The 21103-nt window shown below is 37.1% G+C and overlaps 1 protein-coding gene across 2 annotated transcripts in view; it reads left to right on the top strand.

Annotated features, from left to right (window-relative positions):
- Nucleotides 1-11382, top strand: part of TMEM135 (transmembrane protein 135) — a 240996-nt gene extending 229614 nt beyond the window's left edge. Inside the window, exons 13-15 of one of the 2 annotated variants that reach the window (XM_008540482.2) lie at nucleotides 2438-2536; nucleotides 3341-3408; nucleotides 5546-11382. In XM_008540482.2, coding sequence (XP_008538704.1) covers nucleotides 2438-2536; nucleotides 3341-3408; nucleotides 5546-5678 — 300 coding nt within the window. In that variant the 3' untranslated portion in view covers nucleotides 5679-11382. The remainder of the gene's footprint in view (nucleotides 1-2437; nucleotides 2537-3340; nucleotides 3409-5545) is intronic. The other variant, XM_070623941.1, reaches the window with a different exon arrangement.
- The last annotated feature ends 9721 nt before the right edge of the window (nucleotides 11383-21103 follow it).

Below are 21103 nucleotides of genomic sequence, written 5' to 3'. Positions count from 1 at the left end.
AGTCTTAGGCAGGAGATGGTGGCTTGTGGCAGGATAGTCACAATAGACGTGGAGAGAAGTACACAGATTTGGTCTATGCGTGGGAGGTAGTGTTGACAAGGCTTGCTAATGGAGAGGAAAATGGGAGTGAGAGAAAGAAAATAACCCCCAGCTAGCAAAAATATATTCTTTGACACGGGGGGAATCCAATATTGAAGTCTAGTTTGTAAAATGTCTGTTTTACAGTGCTTTCCTAAATGGCTGGAGTTTTTTAAGCCAAGCGATGGTGTCACTCTGTTTCTTGTCTCAGTGGGCCATGTCTGATCTTGGCAAAAGAAACTGGTGTATAAAGTATGCTGATGAGAATGTGTTTAGATATAGGAAATTAGAAATTTAAGCTTACCATGTCCTTTGTGGAATTAGTGATTATGGTGTAATAGGCGATCATTTTCCTATGATTTAAGTTCATTTTATATTAAAATGGTGTATATATGCTGAATATTAAATAAAAATCAGCTGTATAGACAACTTTTTTGTTGGAAAAAATTATTTCCAAGATATATTTATTATCTATTATAATTATTCCCATTACTGTGCTAGATGCTGGTAAGCATGTAGAAGTATAGGATATGATTCCCACCCTTCATTCACTTAGAATCTGGTTCTATAGATATATTTTATTATAAGAAATAATTAGGAACACAATCCATATATCAAGAGATAGCTGTTTCACATAACATTTCTATGATGCCATTCTACTGCATCTGAATTTCGTTTTTGTTAACATGAATACACTAGAATATATACCTTGTAATATACTGTCATATTATTTTCAAAATAATCGCCCATGTTTATCTTGTTTCCCAAGTAGATTGTAACTCCTTGTACGTATCTTACAGATTGATGTTAATTTTATATTAAAATGCTATATTAATAGATAATAAATGTTAAATAAAAATAAGCTGTATAGACAAATTTTTTCTTGGAGAAAGTTATTTATGTTCTTTATTTCATGGACCACCCATATTCTTCTTGAACCTCCGTCCACCCTATTGTAACACCATTTTCTCTTTGTCTTCTTTCCACTTTTCTTACTAGTTTTACTTTAGGTTTCCCATGTTCCAGAAAACCCATTTCTCTGAATTATCTCTTGTTCTATCCGCATAAATTTACTGGCAGTTCCCCATATGTATCCTGTACTTTCACCCTGCTTGTTACCCCTGCATTTTTTCTCCTATCTATTTGTTGATCCTAGGCCTCTTATAAGGCAGCATTATTAAAACCGTGGTCAGCAGACTTGTGCTAGTCCATGTATTTGTTACCAGTTCACAAGAAGATAAATATAGAAACTGAGAGGAAGCACTTCAAAACTTTTATAGCAACTTCACAGAGTAATTTATCTTTTGAATATAATAGTGAAAATTTCATTCAATTTTGTGTTTTTAAAATTTATTTTTCTAGTAATTTATTTTTATTATAAAAGTATCAAACCATGAAAATTGGAAAAGAAAAAGAAAAAAAGTGGTTCTTCACCGCAGATAGTTTGAGAGGTGCTACTCAAATGTAGTCATTTCTTTTTTTCTTTTCTTTTCTTTTTCCTGAGAAAGATTGACCCTGACCTAACATCCATACCAATCTTCCTCTATTTTATATATGAGATGCATGCCACAACATGGCTTGATAAGTGGTGTGTAGGTCCATGCCCGGGATCTGAACCTGTGAACCCCGGGCCTCCAAAGCAGGGTGTGCAAACTTAACCACTACACCACCAGGCCGGCCCCCAAATGTAGTCATTTCTGAAATTCTCCTTGGTCCTTTGTCCTGGACAGAGTCATTGCTCCCTTTTCTGGGGAGCCAAAATATATATATATATTATAAATTTATAAATAAACATATATACACATATGATAAACGTGTGTGTGTGTATATATATATATATATATATATATATATATATATACACATCTAGTGAGGCTATATCTATATCTAGATATCTTACAGCTTCATTAGAATGCATCAGTTATTTCTGTTACGCATTGTTGTTTTATTCCCTTTTAAGTCCCTGGCTCCTAGTATGGTCCCTAGCATATAGTTAGCACCATTGAGTGTTTAATGAAAGAGTGAACAGATCTAACAGGAAAGGGAGACCCTGGGTATTGTATGAAAAGTATTGAAGACTAGATGACATAAATGAGGTAGAAATAAAATGTTACTGAATCTCACAGAAGAGTATTATTACTGGCATCTGCGGTTTGGGTGAGGGAATGAGGGAAAGGAAATGAGTGACACTTAACGCTGCTGTGGAAGATGCAACCTGTGATTTGAGCTCTGAAAGGACTGTTAGGATTTTGAAAGGTAGAAAAAATAGTTGTAGATAGGGAGCATACTACTCTACTATATTGTCAATGCTATTTAAAGTTGTTTACTTTATAAGTCTTGGGTTATGCTTGTTTTGCAGACAATGTATTTCAAAGGCATTGAAGCAGGAAAGGTTCCCTATTTTCCCCATGCGGATACTATCATCTATTCCATCTCTACAGCAATTTGCTTCCAGGCAGTAAGTATAGCTTTTTGAAATGTGAAGTAGAATTATTTCAGTTTCTAATGTACATTAAACCAGTGAGGGAAATATAAAGGCCTGGGACATTTCTATTTATTACATTGTATGCTTTTTTTTTTTTTTTTTTTTTTTTTAACTTGGATAGCTTGCAAGTTTCAAATCACTAAACATGTCAGGTCATATTTTATGAACATACCAATTTTTTGGTTTCAACAGAGTGCAATTTTTATAGGTAAATTATTACTCTAGTACCTCGGCTAGAATGCTCCAATTTCATTATCCTTCTAGAGAAAAGATACCAACGGCATAAACAAGAATAATTGCATTTCCTCAGTATTATTCAGGCAGTGAGGGTGGGGGAGAATCCAGTTTAATAGAAGCACAGCTCAATCTCTTTAAATTCTGTATTTGTCATTATTGATGTTAATGGTTTTAGAATTGTTGCAAGTTTTTGGGACAGCTTTTATTTGCTCTTTCTTATAGTAATGCTGGTTGATAAACTTATTATAATTAGTGTAGTACCAGCTATCTGATGGATAGTCAGTAAATGCTTCCTAATAATAATGACTGTTAACTCAATTATGATTTCATAAGCAGTATTCCTATTGAAGGCATATTTACAGATATTCTTGACAGTTATCAACTTAAACATAAATACATGTTTTCTTATTATTGTCATCACTGTCCTTATTAAAATATAATGAGCAATAAAAAAGAGATAAAACTACTCTACTGCCTTAGACTGCTGGTAATATCTGGCATTTAGTGAAAGAAATCTCAAATTGAATACTCTCATCTTAGGCTGTCATGGAAGTTCAGACCTTGCGACCATCTTACTGGAAGTTCCTTTTAAGGCTCACCAAGGGCAAGTAAGTGGCTGAGATGCATTAGCTGATCATAGAAAACAAGCGATTTCTATAAAGACGATTTTCAATCTTTTTATCTCTTTGAGGGAATATTCTTTCAGTGGTAAAGTAGGTATCTAGGTAGAAATCATTTTTGACCAACTTGAGAGTAACGTGGGGCCTTCTTTTAGTGAACATTATATTGACAATCTTTTCCCTATAATATTTTAGATATTTTAAGTGTTCTAGATTAATATCGTGTTGAATTACTAACTGCTGATTAGTGGCTACATAACATATTTAAGTCTGCTTTTTAAATCTTTGATCTCTTCTTTTTAATTAAAAATGTAAAACAGATTCATTAGAGACGATGCCTAAATAATTGCCTGATTTCCATTTTGGAAAAATAATCATATTCTGTCACCTGATATTGTAAGCATACACTCCTCTGCCTTGACTTTCATGTTCTTTATTGTTGTCACCATTTCCTGATCTTAATTTAATTCTTTGGGAGCAGCTTGACCCAATAGAAAGACCATGGGCTCTGGAGTAGGCAGGCCTAGCTTTGACTCCAGCTGTCGTCCCTTTAGCTGTGTTATTGTGGGAAAGTTGTTCATGCTCATGAGCCTTAGTTTCTTTTCTCTCTACAATGAAACAATAATGTGTAGTTTGTATGGTTGTGAGAAAGTTGAGATATTTGTGGTAACACAGCATTTATTTATTTATTTATTTTTTAAACACTTTTGGATTTTTTTTTTTTTTTTTGAGGAAGATTAGCCCTGAGCTAACTACTGCCAATCCTCCTCTTTTTGCTGAGGAAGACCAGCCCTGAGCTAACATCCATGCCCATCTTCCTCCACTCTATACATGGGACACCTGCCACAGCATGGCTTTTTGCCAAGCAGTGCCATGTCCACACCTGGGATCAGAACCGGCGAACCCTGGGTCGCCAATAAGCAGAACATGCAAACTTAACCGCTGCAGCACCAGCTGGCCCCCAACACAGCATTTAGTAGGCACTCAGTTGTTGCAACTGCTATTAACATACTGTCATTAATAGTATTAATAGCAAACAGTTGTATAGTGCTTACAATGTCCCAGTTGTGGTTTTAAGATACACACATACACGCAAACACACGTATACATACATATGTGTTTAATCCTTAAAATAGCTCTATAAAATAGGTACTGTTAATACCTCGGTTTTACCTATGGGAAAACTGAGATGCTCAGAAAGATTAGATAGCTTGCCAGAGTCACATAGCTAGTAAATGATGGAGATGCAATATGAGCCAGGCAGTCTGGCTTCAGAATTCTTTCTTTTAGCCATGACAGTGTATATCCTTTATATTATAATAATTCAAACATTTATTTCTTTGTCATTTAGTTTCTGCACATTAATGATATAACCAGTTGATTATTTTGGAAAGGAACTTATTTTGGAAAGGAACTTAAAATCACATTTATTGGCTCCTGGAATAATGATATTGGCCAATGACTCAGAATAATTTCACTCTGCTGTCTTCTCCAGAGAGGAAATGCTTTTGATCAGGCACAGAGTCACAGAAAGTCCATCCTGCACATTAGCTAAATATGTGTCTTTTGAAAATTTGGTCTCTCAGGTTAGGTGATAGATAAAATGAGGATGTGTTTTTACTCTGTTGTGTCTATTAGAAATCTGAAAACATATATGCTATTTGCTTTTTAATCATTAAATATTTGCATGTTTGGGTGTGTTTTCTGTTGATTGTGAGACATTAAGACGTCAATTATGAGAGAAGTTACATTTAGTACCTTTGCCTCATTGGTAAATGTTAGCTCATTCATTGTTTAGTTTTTTGTGATTTCATTCATCAGAAAAATTGTAATGAATCTATTTTTCTATTTGACACAATGGAGTGGAAAGAATTCTAGAAGGCTTTGAAGTAATGGTGGTAATCTCTGGGGTTTCGGTTCTGGAGATTATTATCTGTTTAAAGAAAATATGAGACAGTGACTCTTGAGGAAGAGTATCAAAGTGACTTTTGAATCTGCCATTGAGTCTTTTGCCATGTCAGCCTTTTCTGTTTTCCCATCTCATGAAAGATAAGTCAGATAGAGTGAATCATCATATTGTATAAACTACATTAAATACTTGTTCACTGTGTCCTCTGTTTTACAGATTTGCTGTCATGAACCGAAAAGTCCTTGATGTTTTTGGTACTGGTGCATCTAAACACTTTCAGGATTTCATCCCTAGGTTGGATCCAAGATATACGACTGTAGCACCAGAGTTGCCCATAGAGTTTTCTTGAAGATGACTGTTATTTATTAATGTGACTTAATGTTTCATTATTTTATCCTGAAGAGTTAATTATGTTGAACACAAAGAAGGGGGCCCGAGCTTGAACCTCAGTGTTATTTCAATGAAAGATTTGCTTTTTTTTCCCTTTGTTTTTCTTACAGTCAGAAATACAGAAGCTTTTTAGGAAGGTGTTGCTTAATAATTAAGCTCCCTCCATAGCCAGAATCTGATTCTGGATCACTGTAGTGGTTGGGATTATGATTATTGATTAATTGTGTCCACAAGCAATATTAAATAATCTATGTAGAAAGGTGTATACTTAAAATTACTTTCATAGACATTTTTAGTTCATTCCAATATAATTCTTGGTTAAAACTAAGAATATTTCTATGTTTTAGGATACAAAGGATCACGGGTACATGAATTTGGTCTGCATATTTTTAACTTTTGAATGGGTAACTATAGTAGTGAAATGTTATGGATATGAAGTAACTCTTCACAGACGATGCTGCTTTAGTAGAGCAAATTAATTGGAGAAAGGTGGCCGTTCTTACTTCAGGGATGCAAAGACGGGTCTCATGCTGTTTGGATAAATGCCGTGGCATTCATGCTCTTCTTCCACAACTGCCTTCATCTCTCTCCATGATCCACTGGGCTGTTTGACAGCCCGGTGAACCTATGTACTAATGGCAGATTAGGAGCGAATGGAAATTGGCATATCTGATGACGTTGAAATGTATGTTTTAATCTTTTACAGAAGCATTACACTTGAATATTTAAAAACAAATGAAGTTACTTTTAAACCTCTGGTAGGTTTATGATGTTTCTTTTCATTTACAAGGACTGAATTCTTCCTAGCTAAGTTTGTATGCCAGCATTGATTTAGAAGGGATCAAATCCTATGGAACAAAAGTAGTTTTGGCAAGTTTGCAAGTTCATTCCCTGTCACCTGTTTCACCTGTACGATGGATGTTTTACAATTAAAACAATATAAAAATCCAGTGGGTGTTAAAAAGTCCGTTTCATCATTAGTTGGATTCAGGTTCTCTAGCCACTTTCCAAAAAATCATTGTCACCATTTCTACTTCTGTTAGATTAAAGAGGTGACAAAATGTAGTCACTGCTGACTATGAAAGTTAGTTCAGGAGAGCTGTGATAGAAATATGATCACTCTTTAGAGTTTTTCAGGGAAAAGTTATACTTTTCTAAGTTAATAAAAGGCTTAAGTGATTATGATGTGTACAGTTAATGTAACATGTTGGGATGATGGTATATTTTTTTAATATAATTTTGTTGCTGAAAAGTTTTAGGCTATTGTAAATTAATTATGCAGTAGAATTTGTGTTGCAACAAGAATTATAACCTAGACTTTCAAAATGCTTAATCCTCCATGTTCAATTTCATTAAGCCTTGTATACGTCTGTTTCCATGTAATCCTATCCTTGGTTGTTACGGCAAATTGAAACCCAACAAGAAGATAGACTCTGGTACCATGGTAACAGAGAAAACCACTTTAATTTGGTCATAATTTTTCATTGTGATTAACTTTTTAGAATTGACTTGTCTATTAGGCAGTACTGTTAAAGAATCTTTTGGGTTTCAGACTTCAAAATTGATTAATAAATTAAGTTTTAAGTTTGTATTCACTGGAATCAAAATGATGATTGGCACAGTGTTTGCTTTTAAAAATGTAGTGTTACAGCAGTAAAGAAAGCACCGTTACCTACACCTCATTTTCTCTATTCAGAAACTATATTTATAATAATTTTCCTGCAGATTAAGAGAAAAATATTTTAATTCATAAGTTATTGTTTTCATTGGTGTTAAAAGACTATTATATTGAAAGACAGATTCTACTAAATGTGATGAGATTGTTCAGTAAAATTTTACTGGTCAAAGGTGCATTTCTATAATTTACTCTTTTTAAATCAACTACAGGCATCTTTTATTTTATATAAAATGTAAAATGAAATTACCATCGTGAAGCAGAATACAATAATGAATGTATAGCATCAGTGAGTGGTTACCTAATTTACAGTGCTGACTAGAGAAGTCCAATTTGATTTCACTGGGACAGACTGCAAAGTGTAGTTGTTCAAGCAAACATGGGGAAACTGTGTTCCTGAAGACAATCAAAGTGATTACTTTTCTACCTCTAACTAATCAGGGATTGGTCAACAGCTGGGCATCATAAATAAAGACAAATAGATGTCTCCATTCCAAACATTTTTTTTAGTCCATTTGTATGCTGAAGAAATCCTGTGTATGGTAAGTTTCCACCAGAACTGATTACATTAAACATTAATATGCCCCTTAGTATTTTCTATATCTTTATGTTGACTGAAAAACAGTGCATTAGGGTAGTTAGTAATATTATGGTTGTTTCATTACTATTTCCTGTATTAATAAAATCCTAGAGCTGGTATCAAACAAGTAACAGCTGAGGTTGCAAGATGACAAATTGTCTCAAATCCATGAGATTCTTACCAGTTTTTCATCATATAATTTTAGTCCATTTTATTACTCATTTCTGAAATAAAACCTTTGGTTCAGTTATTTTTTTTTCATAAATTCTTTGATTCTGTAACTTTTTTCTTGATCTGTAAAAATTGTTGTCACTTTTTGATACCAAGTTTATTTTTTGCCTTCTTTTTGTTGCTTAGTTATTTAATTTAGAATCTTACCTTTTTATTCTTTGCTCTCAGATTTTACAATTTAATTTTTTCTAGAACAGACATATCTTTTGTGGTGAAACCCAGATTGGTTAGTTGTCACACAGTATTTTCTTGTTGAGCTGGAATATTCATCTCCTTGTGGGTTGTGTCTAGGCTAACATTTGATTTAGTTATTAATGCTGAAAAAAGTGTTTCTGCTAGTATTTTATCACCTCCCTGAGCTTCCAAGTCCTCTGCCAATGCATGGTTAATGAAAATCAATTTTTACCCTCAAGGAGCTTTGTGCACTTGTTTATGTCACATCCTCCTCCAGGTGGTGGTCAGGAAGCCTCTCAGCAGGGCCAGAGGGGAGCAGTGACCTGGTGTTCTTGCTGCCTTTGAAGCAAAGAAGTAAGCCACCAAGGCCATAGAGTTCTTGAGTTCTCCCTGTGATTTATTTTTATTTGTATAAGTAGAAGGTAGTTTGATAGAACAATAAAATCATTCTTACATGGGTGATTTTTTGCTCCACAAAGGCAAAAGTATTCGTTTCTGAATTGTGACCTTGCTAAGATATCTGAAAAACCTTATCTCCCCTAACACCTTGACCTGTTCCTGCTTCTCTCCTCAGGGTTCATTTTCAGGTAGAGGATTTAGGTAACTGAAAATGAGTGACCAAGAAAAAAAATATAAGAAAAAGAATAAGAAATGAGTTTTTTCTGTAGGGCCGGCCTGAGACTGATGAGTGCTAAGGTTAGCCTGGTTGTGGACGCCCAGGATACTGTTCTTACAGCTGCCTCAGCCCTGTGCCTTCCTTTATATAGCCTTTTCCTGTTGGTGCGTTGGCTGGTTCTGCAATTCCTTCTTGTGGAGTTAGCTAGGAAAGGAGTGTCAGGGACTGAGGTGACCCTCTGAGATCAGGGGTGTGGCCTTGGATCCTGAGGCTCTGTGGTACTTCCCTCAAGTTGGGATATGGGGACCTCAGGGTTGAGGCTGTGTTTCTGTTTCAAGCTGTAGCCTCAGGTGACTTTGTAATAGCTTGGTAGTTATGGAAAGGGTGACTATGAAGAAATGAGACTGACTTTGGCATGCAACTTCTGGAAGCAGAGGTGGGCAGGGACTAGACCACGATGTAGCATGTGTCCTAGGACGGCAGCAGGGCAGTGCGAAGCCCTAAGCTTACAACTGTGGTGAATCAGAATGTTTGCTGTTCTGCACTAGGAGAAACGTGAGTGACTTTTAATTGGAGGAAACACTTAGTATCTGGTGAGCACTTTCTTCCTCTTTGATGTGATGTGGCCTCTCTTTCTCTCTCTCTCCTTCTTCCACTTCCTGTCCCAGCTCTCCCCTTTCTTCCCCTTCCCGGCCTTGGAATCTTTATGCCTGACCTCGTGTTGCCCCCCCCCACCCCTCCTCGTCCCTGAGCCTCTTGCCGTTCTTCTGCTGGCTGGTGTTACATTTTGCTAACTGTGCTCCTTGAATGTGAGCGCTCCACCACTCTGTTTGGTGACAGCTGGTCAGGTGGAGGGCTCTGGAGGGGTCATGAAAATGGAGTAAACATTTCCAGGGACAGTGACTTCTCTTATAGCTTTACTTTTCTTAGGCAGGAAAGTATGGAGGATAATTGCGCATATGTGGAAAGAGCTGTTCCCCTGTATGTGGGGCCTCGAAATCTAGGACAGTCAGCCTCTTCTCAGCAACCCCATAACATCACCTGCCTTACTGTGGCTACACGGACGGGGCAAGAACTCATTTTCCATTTCCTATTGCTTTCTCCATTTTCTTTCCACTTCTCCCCCCTCCAAACGTGTCCTAAGTGAAATAATGTATGGGGTTTTATCCTTTGTCCTTGCAGACCTGAAAATCACAGTAATAACAGATACCCACACACACGCCTCACCTTCTATCTGGTCCACAGCAGAGGCATCAGGCCAGGTGTACTTTGTACTTTTTCTCCAGCCCACAGGCCGCTGCAGCTAGCCTGTTCAGTGTTTTGTTTAGTTTGGTGCTACCACTCCCCAAAGCATAACATTCTAATGTCAGAAAATCCCAGGCTGCAGATAATAGGATGCTCCTGGTCTTGGCGCACAACATACCAGCCTTAGCATCCCTCCACGGCTGGGGAGGTCCAGGCTTCCACAAACTGAGCTCACCCAGGAATATTACTTTCCTCTGTCACTTAATTTGGACCAGGCAATTTTTGAGGCCTATTTCCTCAATGTCTGTTAAACTGTCCTCAGTCATCAATCAACCCATTAAATGAATTTTTTCCAGATTATTTTGGTCACACAAGAGACCCCTGTGGCTACAGAGAGGGATTGGTGCCAAGGGTCTGAAAAGGGTTGAAGCGTGAAGTAATCCTGTTGTTGGTCATTATGGAATAGGGTGCCAAAAGGGACGGGGGAGAAGGGACAGTAAATCTAAATTTCAGGTCTTACCCTTTCCCTCCTGTTTCTTTACCTTCCCAAGCCTGTGCTTTCCTGCCACATCTTTGCCATTTATTTCTTCAGTTTGACTTCTCCAGGGAAAAAAAAAGAAGTGCTGATTTTCCTGTTTGTTTCAGGGAAACTTGAAGGTGAGGCATAAGCCTCAGTCTGACTCTTGGACAGGTGAGAGCCTGAAGGAATGTTGTTGAGTCTCTAAGAAAAAGAAGCAGCTTCCCTTTCTCCCTGTGCCCTCAGAAGTGAGCCAGAGGGAGTCACTCAAAGGGGGAATATTTAGTGTCATGTCCCAGTGACATATGTGTCAGGTGTACACTACCAAACTTGGCATAGTGAAGAGACACAGTCTATGAAGGGAGAGGAAAGGGAATTTTCCTCAGAATTATTAAAGTAGGGGCTATGTCTGCAAGGATTATTATAAATATAAACCTACCTGGAGGCCGGTGGTCAAACTAGGTATTGACTAACGAGGTACTTTCCTTTGTCAAAGCATTCAGTGTTTGTGGCATGAATGATTGAACGGCGCTGTGATACTTAAGAAAAGACAGTAATTATTTTTTCATAAAGTTGGAAATGTGTTTATTGAGAGTTTTTAAATGAATAAAGTTTTTAACTTCCACTTTTTGAAATTTAATTTGTAATATAGGTAAAATCTGCAAAAGTACAGGAAGAAATTCAGTTGTATCTAAATCTGAGTCTGCAGTTTTTGTTTTCTTTTTTAAAGATTGGCACCTGCACTAACATCTGTTGCCAATCTTTTTTTTTCTTCTCCTCCCCAAAGCCCACCGCTACATAGTTGTATATTCTAATTGTGAGTGCCTCTGGTTGTGCCATATGGGATGCCGCCTAAACATGGGCTGATGAGCGGTGCCACGTCCAAACCAGTGAAACCCTGGGCCGCTGAAGCGGAACGCATGAACTTAACCACTCGGCCACGGGGCCGGCCCTTGAGTCTGCAGTTTTTGAAAGCCTGTCATTCCCAGGAATAGCAGTAAGGTTCTCTTAAGATCTAAGAGGGCAGGATAAATAAATCTGTAAAACTAGAGATATAATTGAATCATCTGGGCATTGTTTTTTTCATTAGAACTCTCCATATAGCGGATTAAAGTTCAAAACTGAGATTGCAGTTATTATTAATCACTCACCTAGTCGCTGTTTAATCCTTCTTCCTTGCTGATAGAGCACTGATTTTATTAACACGGCAATATGCCCAGTCCGAGGGGATGGATCTAATTTTTCTAGGCCTGTCATGTCACTCCTCTGTTTCTATCCAGATACTTTTCCAAACTTTCCTCTGAAGATGGTCACATGACCCAGTTTGAGCCAATAATATGTAATGGAAAATCCGGGAAACTCTTGAGAAATTTTTTCCTCCCTGATTAAAGGAAAGCTCTTTTCAGCCCCTTCCTTTTTTTCTTGTTCAGAACACTAGTTAATGGGATCTGGATCTGTGGCAACAATCTTGCAAATATGAGGTGAAAAGTACAAAGATGAAAAACCACCATGTTAAAGATGTCAGAGCAGAAACATGAAAAGAACCTGCCTCCCAGATGTCATTTTGGAGCCCCTGAATCAATGCCAGGAACCACATACCTTTGAGCCGTTTTGAGAAAACAAACCTCGATCACTTCAGGCTCTAGTTAGGCAAGGATTCTGTTACTTTCAGCTAGAAACATTTCCAATTGACACATTCCAATCCCATGTAGATCAGGCCTCAGATTCATTTCCTATTGTATGCCTCCCCGCTTGATTTAGAGTGCTCTCTTCTCCCCTACTCTGCTTCTGCATACATCCTGAAATACGAGGGCATCTCCTCTTTGAAGGTTCTGCTGCCCTTTTATCTCTGTCTTCCCGAAGCACTTTGTTCATACCTCCCGTAAAGCACATTCAGTTTGATTCTGATCGGCTGTGTACTCACCTGTTGCTCCTTAGATTGTGGTATATATTTGAAGGTCAAAAAACCATAAGTTATCCCCAATCTCAGTGCCTAAATCAGGCCCATCCCCAGGTATCCGCAGAGTATTGGTTCCAGGACCTCTGCAGATACCAAAATCCACTGATGCTCAAGTCCCTTGTATAAAATGGCATAGTATTTGCATATAACCTACATACATCCTCCTGTATACTTTAAATCACCTCCAGATTATTTATAACACCTAATACAATGTAAGTGATATGTAAGTAGTTGTATTGGTTAGAGAGTAATGACAAAAACCGTCTGTACATGTTCCGTACAGATGCAACCATCACAGGCTTTTCAGTCTGCTGTTAGTTGAATTTGCAGGTGCAGAACCGGCTGATACTGAGGTCTGAGTGTGTGGGGGGTTTGAGTTAGGGTGGGAGGTGGTGGTCTCAGCAACTGCCTGTTGAATACATCCTAACTATGGGGAGTCCGCAGACCAAAAATCTACCCTTAGTGCTCCTTATAAAAGTCTGGAAAATATTATCCTTACAAATGATTTTGCAAATGCTCCAGGAAATTGGCTTCTGCTACCCTTCCAGCAGCTAGTGGAGCCAGTTTGGCTTCAGGTCTTAGAGAAATAATTTCTCATCTGTTTCATTTGTTTGCTTTTTCCTGACAGAGCTGGAATTCTGGATTGTTCCCCACTTAAAAAACTGCCAAATCCAAACCAGAAGTAGACAGGGCAGGACACAGCACTTTTCCTTCTCACTCATTTTCACAGGGTAAAATTCACAGGCAGTTTTCTTAGAATTACACTTTGTGTCTGGCTTTTTAGCAGCATATTATTATTATTTTTCCTATCACAGAGAACATCTTAGATATTTGAGAGCAAAAGGCTTAGGATCACTCTTATCAATACAGGTAGGTCCCTAACAAATAGCTTCTTTTGATACTCATTTTTAGGGGGGAAAGAATGAAACTAAATTGTATGAAGTACCTCTGGTGTATGGTAGGTTGTTTATATCCCATTCAAACCGCACAATTTATGAGGTAGATACTGTTCTGTTTTACCAGCGAGAGAACTGGGAATCAAAGAAGCTGGTAATTTGCCACGGTGACAGTTTTGTAATTTGAGCTCAGATCTCCAACGGGTTGAAAGTTTTTTTGTTTTGTTTTCTCAGAACATAATAATACCTCCAGAGAAGTGACATCTTCACTCCCTTCCATTAAAAGTAATCAGTTTATAACATTGTAATAAAAGCCTTCCCTCCGAAAATGGTTTTGACATTTACTTTCAGCTCAGATAGAAGAATAAGAACTAGAATTACCTTCTCACTTGAAAAAACTAAAAAATTCAATAATATATATAAAATGACAGTTTTCAGACACTGGACATCAAGCAGTGCAGCACATTGATCCTTGAGAGAAGGAAAACAAATGGGTTGAGTCCTGTGATTGCCCCAGCGGATGTCTGGAGAGAGATTCTAGCTTGCAGCTCAGGAAGGGAGCAGCGCAGCAGAGCTCAGAGGTCTCCCTGAGTTAAGGAAACAGACTTGGGAGTCCAGAGAGTCCAAAGTGGGTGAAGTACTTAGGGCAGAGTACAAGAGAGAAGCGAGCTGCACAGAAAGAAAGCATGGAGATCTAAAGAGGGTCCCTCTTGAGACTTAAACTAAGTACTTAGTCTATGCATGATGGGAGGAAGCCACTGAGGCTGGAGAAAGAACCGCTTAACAGGAGCAGAGGGAGCAATTATTGAAGTTCACAGAAGGCAGTGAATAGTTTGCTAGCCAGAATAGAAAACTTTGCAATTCAGAGGGCACTGGATAGGAGAGTCAAAAAATTACTGCTTCAGCAGGAGAGCAAAGTTAACCCTGGACTAAAGTCTCAAACGTATCAAGCAGTTTCTAAGTTACTGTCTCCTAGAACAGAGTACAAGAATATAGGGATAATTCAAAATGTTTGGCATCCAATAAAAAATTACCGAACATGCAGAAAGCCAGAAAATACAAACCACAAGAGAAGGTGGGGTGGGAGGTGGGGAGGAAACAGACCCAGAAATGCACAAATAATAGAATTATTATTTATACAAAAGGACATTGTAACTATATGCTATATAATTAAGAAGGTAGCAGTCAAGAAGAAGAGGAAGTATTGAGCATGTTAAGTAGAGACATTATAAGAAGTTATAAGGACCAGAAAATAACTTGTAAGAGATGAAAAAAACACTATCTGAGATTAAAAAAATAAAACACTGCGTGGGGTTTACAGTAGATTAGACAGCAAAGGAAAAGATTATAGAACTGGAAGACATAGCAGTAGAAACTGTCTCACTATTTAGAGTGAAACGTGACTGGAAAAAAAGTGGACATAGCTTCAGTGAGCTTTGATTGACTTTAGGCAGCCTGTTGTACATATAATTGAAGTCATCAAAGGAAATGAGGTGGATATGAGGAGGGGAGGGGTACAGAAAAATGTTTTTGTCTTTTCATCTTCATTTGTGTCATTTGAAGACATAATGGCCCACATTTTTTTTAGTTTGATGAAATTATAAACCCTCAGATCCAAAAAAGCTCAATGAGCTCCGAGGACAAGAAACGAGAGAATCACACCAAGGCACAGCTTACTCAAATTGCTTTAAACCAGTGATAAAAAGAAACTCATAATAGCATCCAGAGTGGGGGAAAAGGACATGTTACATACAGAGGAGCTCAGATAAAAATGACAGAAGACTTCCCATTGAAAACAGTGGGAGCCAGAAGACAGAGCAGCAACATCTTTAATATAGTAAACAGAACCTGTCAACCAAGAATTATATATGCAGTGAAAATACCTTTCAAACAACAAAGCCAAATAAAGACTTTTTTAAACATCCACAAGCTTAGTGAATATATCATGAGCAGACCTGCATTATTAGAAATGTTTTACAAAAGTCAAACAGATATAATACCATGTGGAAATATGGTAAATATGTGGATAAATATGAAAATCCTTTTTTTGTTGTTATTTTTAACTCTCTTTAAAAGAATTGACTACTGAAAGCAAAAATAGTAACAATTTATTGTGGCGTTTATAACGCTTGTCAGAGTAAAACAAAAATTAGACAAAGTTTAGCAGGGCAAAAATGGAAGTATTCTATAACATACTGTACATAAAGTGGTATAGTATTACTTGAAGGAAAACAATAAGTTAAAAGATGTAAAATATAAACCATAAGGTAATTTCTCTCCCCATCCAAAGTGTTATAGCTAATGAGCCAACCAAAAAAGATACAGTGGAGTCATTAATAAGGTATTCAGTTAATCCAAAAGAAGGAAGAAAAAGGAGGAGGGAAAGAATAAAGCTAAGACAAAAAGAAAACAACTAGCATGATAATAGATTTAAGCCTAACCATATCAATAATCACATTGATTTTAAGTGGTCTAAACACCAGTAAATAGGCAGCGATGGTCACATTGAATAATTGAAAGCAAGACACAACTATATGCTACTTACACAAAAGCCACTTTAAGTAGGAAGACATTAGGTTTAAAGTAAAAGTATAAAGAAAGGTGTATCATACTAACAATAAGGAAAGCAGATGTAGTAAACAGAGTAGATTTCAGAGCTTGAGAATATTACCAAGATTTAGGATTAAGATGGTGATTTATAATAATAAATGAGTCAATTTAATGGGGAAATTACAACCCTAAATACTCAGGTGGATAACAGAACTTCTAAGTACATGAGGAAGAGATTGATGGAACTACAAGGAGAAATAACCCATAGATATAGTTGGATATTTTAATACCTTCAATAATTGATAAAACATGTAGACAGGAAATCAGTAAGTATTTAGAAGACTTGCAAAACACTATCAACCATCTTGACTTAATAGAGCACTCCACCCAATGACAGCATACTACACATTCTTTTTATGTGCATTAGAACATTTCCAATAGAGACTATATTCTGGGCCCTAAAGCAAGTCACAATAAATAAAGGGTTCAAATCATACGAAGTGTATTCTCTGGCAAAAGAAAAAGAAAAATTAGAAATCAGTAACAGATATCTTGAAAATCCTCGAATTTTTGGAAACTAACCACGCTTCTAATGAAGTAATAAATTAGAAGTATGTTGATCTGAATGAAGATGAAAATATATTGAATTTATTAGATACAGATAAGGCAATACTTCGAGGAAAATTTATAACACTGGTTGCCTATATTAAAATAGAAGAAAGTTCTCAAATCCATGATCTCAACTTCTGTCATAAGCAACTAGAAAAAAAAAGAGCAAATTAAACCCAAAGTAGGCACAAAAAGGAAATAATAAGATCAGAAACCAATGAAATAAAAATAGGAAAGTTAAAACTAATGAAACCAAAAGCTGGTTCTTCAAGAAAAATCAATAAAATTGATAAACCTCTAGCCCAAATGGATTGGAAAAAATAAGACAGCACAGGACTATCAGGAATAAGAGAGATGACATCACTACAGATTCTTCAGAAATTAAATGTATAATCACTGACTATTAAAAACTTAGGCCAATAAATTTGAAAATGTAGATGAAATGGACAAATTTCTTGAAAGCTACAAAATTCCTGCAAGAAGAACTAGATAATCTGAACAGCATTGTAGCTATTGTCCACAGCCACAAAGGGCAAAGAATGACAGGTACCACCAAGGCTACTTGGTTGTTTAAGCAGTCAGAGTTTATTGATAAAGGGGAACAGAACAAGGAGTGGGGAAACAAACAACAAATTGGTACTTACAACATCCACACCACAATCAGCTGGGGTGGTCCCAATAGTTTGTACGGAGGGCAGGAGTGCTGATTGTGTGGGTCTGAGGCAAAGCATCCTCTCCTCAGTGAGACTCCCAGTTCTATGCTTGTGACTCCTTTTTATTCTAATGTTTTCTGGGTTCTGACTCAGGGTTTCAGACATTTAGATACTTTGAGTTATTTCTTCTTGTTCCCATGGATGGGATGCTTCTATCTGTTTGTTCCACCAGATGGGATGATTCTGTAGTCCAGTCAGGTGCCTGTCGGGGTGGCCAGTCCAGACAAGGAACATGACACAGGACATTTTCTTATTAACTTGTGCCTTGGGGTCAGGGTCAAAGTGGCCATCTCCAGCTCCGAGTGCAGTCACATTCCTTCATGTAGGCCCCAGGTCCCAGTGTCCCTGGAAGGTGGGGAGGTCAGTGAACTCTGTACACTATTAAGGAAATGAAATTTTTAGTTAAAAGCCTTCCCACAAACAGAACTGTAGGGCCAGCTGAGTTCACTGGTGAAGTTCTGCCAAACATCTAAGGAAAAAATAATACCAATTCTGTACACTTTCAGAAAGTTAAAATTCTATGAAGCCAGCAATTTCCTGACATGAAAACCAGGCAGGGAAATTACAAGAAAAGAAAACTAAAACCAACCTCCCTCCTGAACAGAGACAAAAAAAATTTAAAAGAATTTTAGCAAAGTGAACTTAATAAATAAAAAGGATCACACATCATGACCAAGTAGGCTTTGTCCCAGGAATGCAAGGTTGGTTTAACAAAGGAAAAGCAATCTATGTAATTTATCATTAAAAAAAACCCCCACATGATCATCTCAATAGAATTAAGAAAAGCATTTGACAAAATCTAAACATCCATTTCTCATAGCTCTGAACAAACTAGGAATAGGAAGGCATTTCCTCAAACTAAGAATAGAAAGGAATTTTCTAACAACAGATATCTACAAAAAACCCTACAGCTGACATCATGCTTAATTGTGAATGACTTAATGCTTTCCCTCTAATATCAGCAAGGAAAAAATATCTGCTCTTACCACTTCTACTCAATACAGTACTGGAGGTTCTAGCCATTACGCTAAGACACAAAAAAGAAGGAATACCATTCAAATTGGAAAACAATAAGTAGTACTGTCTTTAATGGCAAGCAACATGCTCATCTTTATAGAAAATCCTATTATATCTACAAAATAAAGCTATTAGAATTAAGTGAATTTTGCAAGATGATTTTAAAATGTATATAGAATTGCAAAAGATATAAAATGGCCAGAACTACTTTGAAAAAGAATAAAGTTAGGGGACTTAGTTATCTGATTTTTAGACTTACTATAAAGCTTCCACAAGAGATTCTAATATTGGTATAAAGATAGACAAATAGATCAATCGAACATAATTTGGAGTCCAGAAATCAACTTAGACATATTTGGTTAACTGACTTTTGGCAAAGATGCCATAGTAATTCAATGGGAAAGGATAATCTTTTCAACAAATGTACTGAAATAATTGGCTATACATATGCAAAAAGAAAAAAAAAAAGAAAAACCACACACACAAAAAGAAACCCTTTGATCCTTATTACAAAAATTAACTCATACCATATATAAAATTTTAACTTAAAATATATCATAGACCTAAATATGAAACCTAAAGCTATAAAACTTCTAGAAGAAAAAAATATTTGTGACCTTGGGTTAGACAAAGATTTTGTAGATAAGACACCAAAGTACAGTCTGCAAAAGAAAAAATTGATAAATTGGAGTTCACCAAATATAAAACTTCTGCTCTTCAAAAGACACTTTTAAGAAAATGAGAAAACAACCCACAAACTGGGAGAAAATATTTGTAAATCACATATCCAATAAAGAGCTTTATCCACCATATATAAAGAACTCTTGAACCTCAATGGAGAGACAACTTCTGACATGACACTGTGAGTGGCTCTTCTGACTTGCTCTTCAGTGAAACTGGTGAAAATTATTTTTAAAAGCTCAACCATTTAAAACCTCTGAAAATGATCCTAAGGGCAAATAGCAAATTCAGAATCATTTCTTCAAGATGGTCTATGACAATCCAATAAGCAAGGTGAATTTTGAGTAAGAAAGGTGAATCTTAGTAAAAAAGCCTATGGTATTTGAACTGAGACTGCCCCCACCCTTCTCCCTCCCACCTCAGCAAGGTGGGGACTCCAGTCCACACAGGGCTCCCTCTCTCCCCGGCTCCCAGCCAGAAGGCTTTCTTCCAGGAGTAGCAGGACTTTAGTGGTTCTCATCCTAACCCCCGCTGCCTGTAGCTAAGACCAAGTCCCAGGCAAGTGCAGTTGAGAGTTGGGAGCTCCCTTCTGCCCAGCCCCCATTCATGAAATGAAGGCTCTACCTTGGGTGCAGCATACTGACAATACTGGCCCTGAAATCCTCTCCCCAATTTTGTGAGGTAGTGGTCCCTTGCTATGAAAGGCAAGCCAAGAGGATCTCAGGCTACAGCCGCTCCCCACCCCCACTGAACAATCAGCTCATGAGTGGAAGTGTCATTCCAAGAAAAGCTGGCCATCGTTCCCACTCACAGCTCCAGAGTCAGGGAAAGATGGAAGGGAGCGCTACCAGCACTACTGTCATCCCAGTGTCATTGGGCACACCCAAAGCTGCACCTCCCTGAGAAGCAACACTTAACACTGGGGGTGGGAAACAGACTTCACTAAAAGAATCTGTCCAGTCACTAAACAAGCAAGTAAGAACAAAAAGCCCGGGAGGTGGGGAGGGATCTATTACCCATATTTGCTACAATATATTATCTAAAACGTCCAGTTTCCAGTAAAACTTGTTAGGCATGCAAAGAAACGGAAGTATGATTTATTGGGGGGGGGGGGTGGATGGGCAACAAAAACTGTGAGTGGCCAGATGTCAGATTTAATATGAAAATATTTTAAAGTAGCCATTATAAATATGTTCACAGTAAAGGAAAGCTTGATTAAAAGAAATAAAGGAAGGTATGTTTATATTTAATGTTACATTAAATATAAAGGATATTATAAGAATTTTTAAAAAGAACCAAATGGGAATTCTGGAATTGAAAAATACAATAACTGAAATAAAAGATTCACTGGAGAAACTCAACAATAGATTTGAATTTAGCATAAAAAAGAATTGCTGAGCTTCAGGATACATTAATAGAGATTATGCAGGAAGAAAAAAGAACAGGAAGAAAAAAAGAATGAAAAATGAACAGAGCCTCAGGGAAGATGGGGCGGGCATCTTAAAGTGAACTGATATATGCATAATGGGAGTACCAGAAGGAGAAGAGAGAGAGAGAAAATAAAATATTTGAAGAAATAATGGCTGAAAACTTCCCAAATTTATTGAAAAAGTGTAACCTATGCATCCAGGAAGCCCAATGAATTTCAAGGTGGATAAACTCAAAGAAATCCACAAATAGACATATAGTAAAAATGCTGAAAATCAAAGACAATGAAAAAGCCTGAAAAGCAACAAGAGAAAAATGATGCATCATTTACAAGGGAACCCCAGTAAGAGTAGTAACTGACTTCTCAGCAGAAATAATGGATGCTAGAAGGCAGTGGGATAACATATTCAAAGTGCTCAAAACTCAATAATAAGTAAACAATCTGATATTTTAAGTGGGAAAAAGATTTGGAGACATGGATGGCAAATAAGG

This window comes from Equus przewalskii, chromosome 6, assembly GCF_037783145.1.
Source record: "Equus przewalskii isolate Varuska chromosome 6, EquPr2, whole genome shotgun sequence".
In the NCBI taxonomy this organism is placed as follows: Eukaryota; Metazoa; Chordata; class Mammalia; order Perissodactyla; family Equidae; genus Equus; species Equus przewalskii.
Note: the sequence above shows the minus strand (reverse complement) of the source record. Positions and strands in the feature narration are given on the sequence as shown.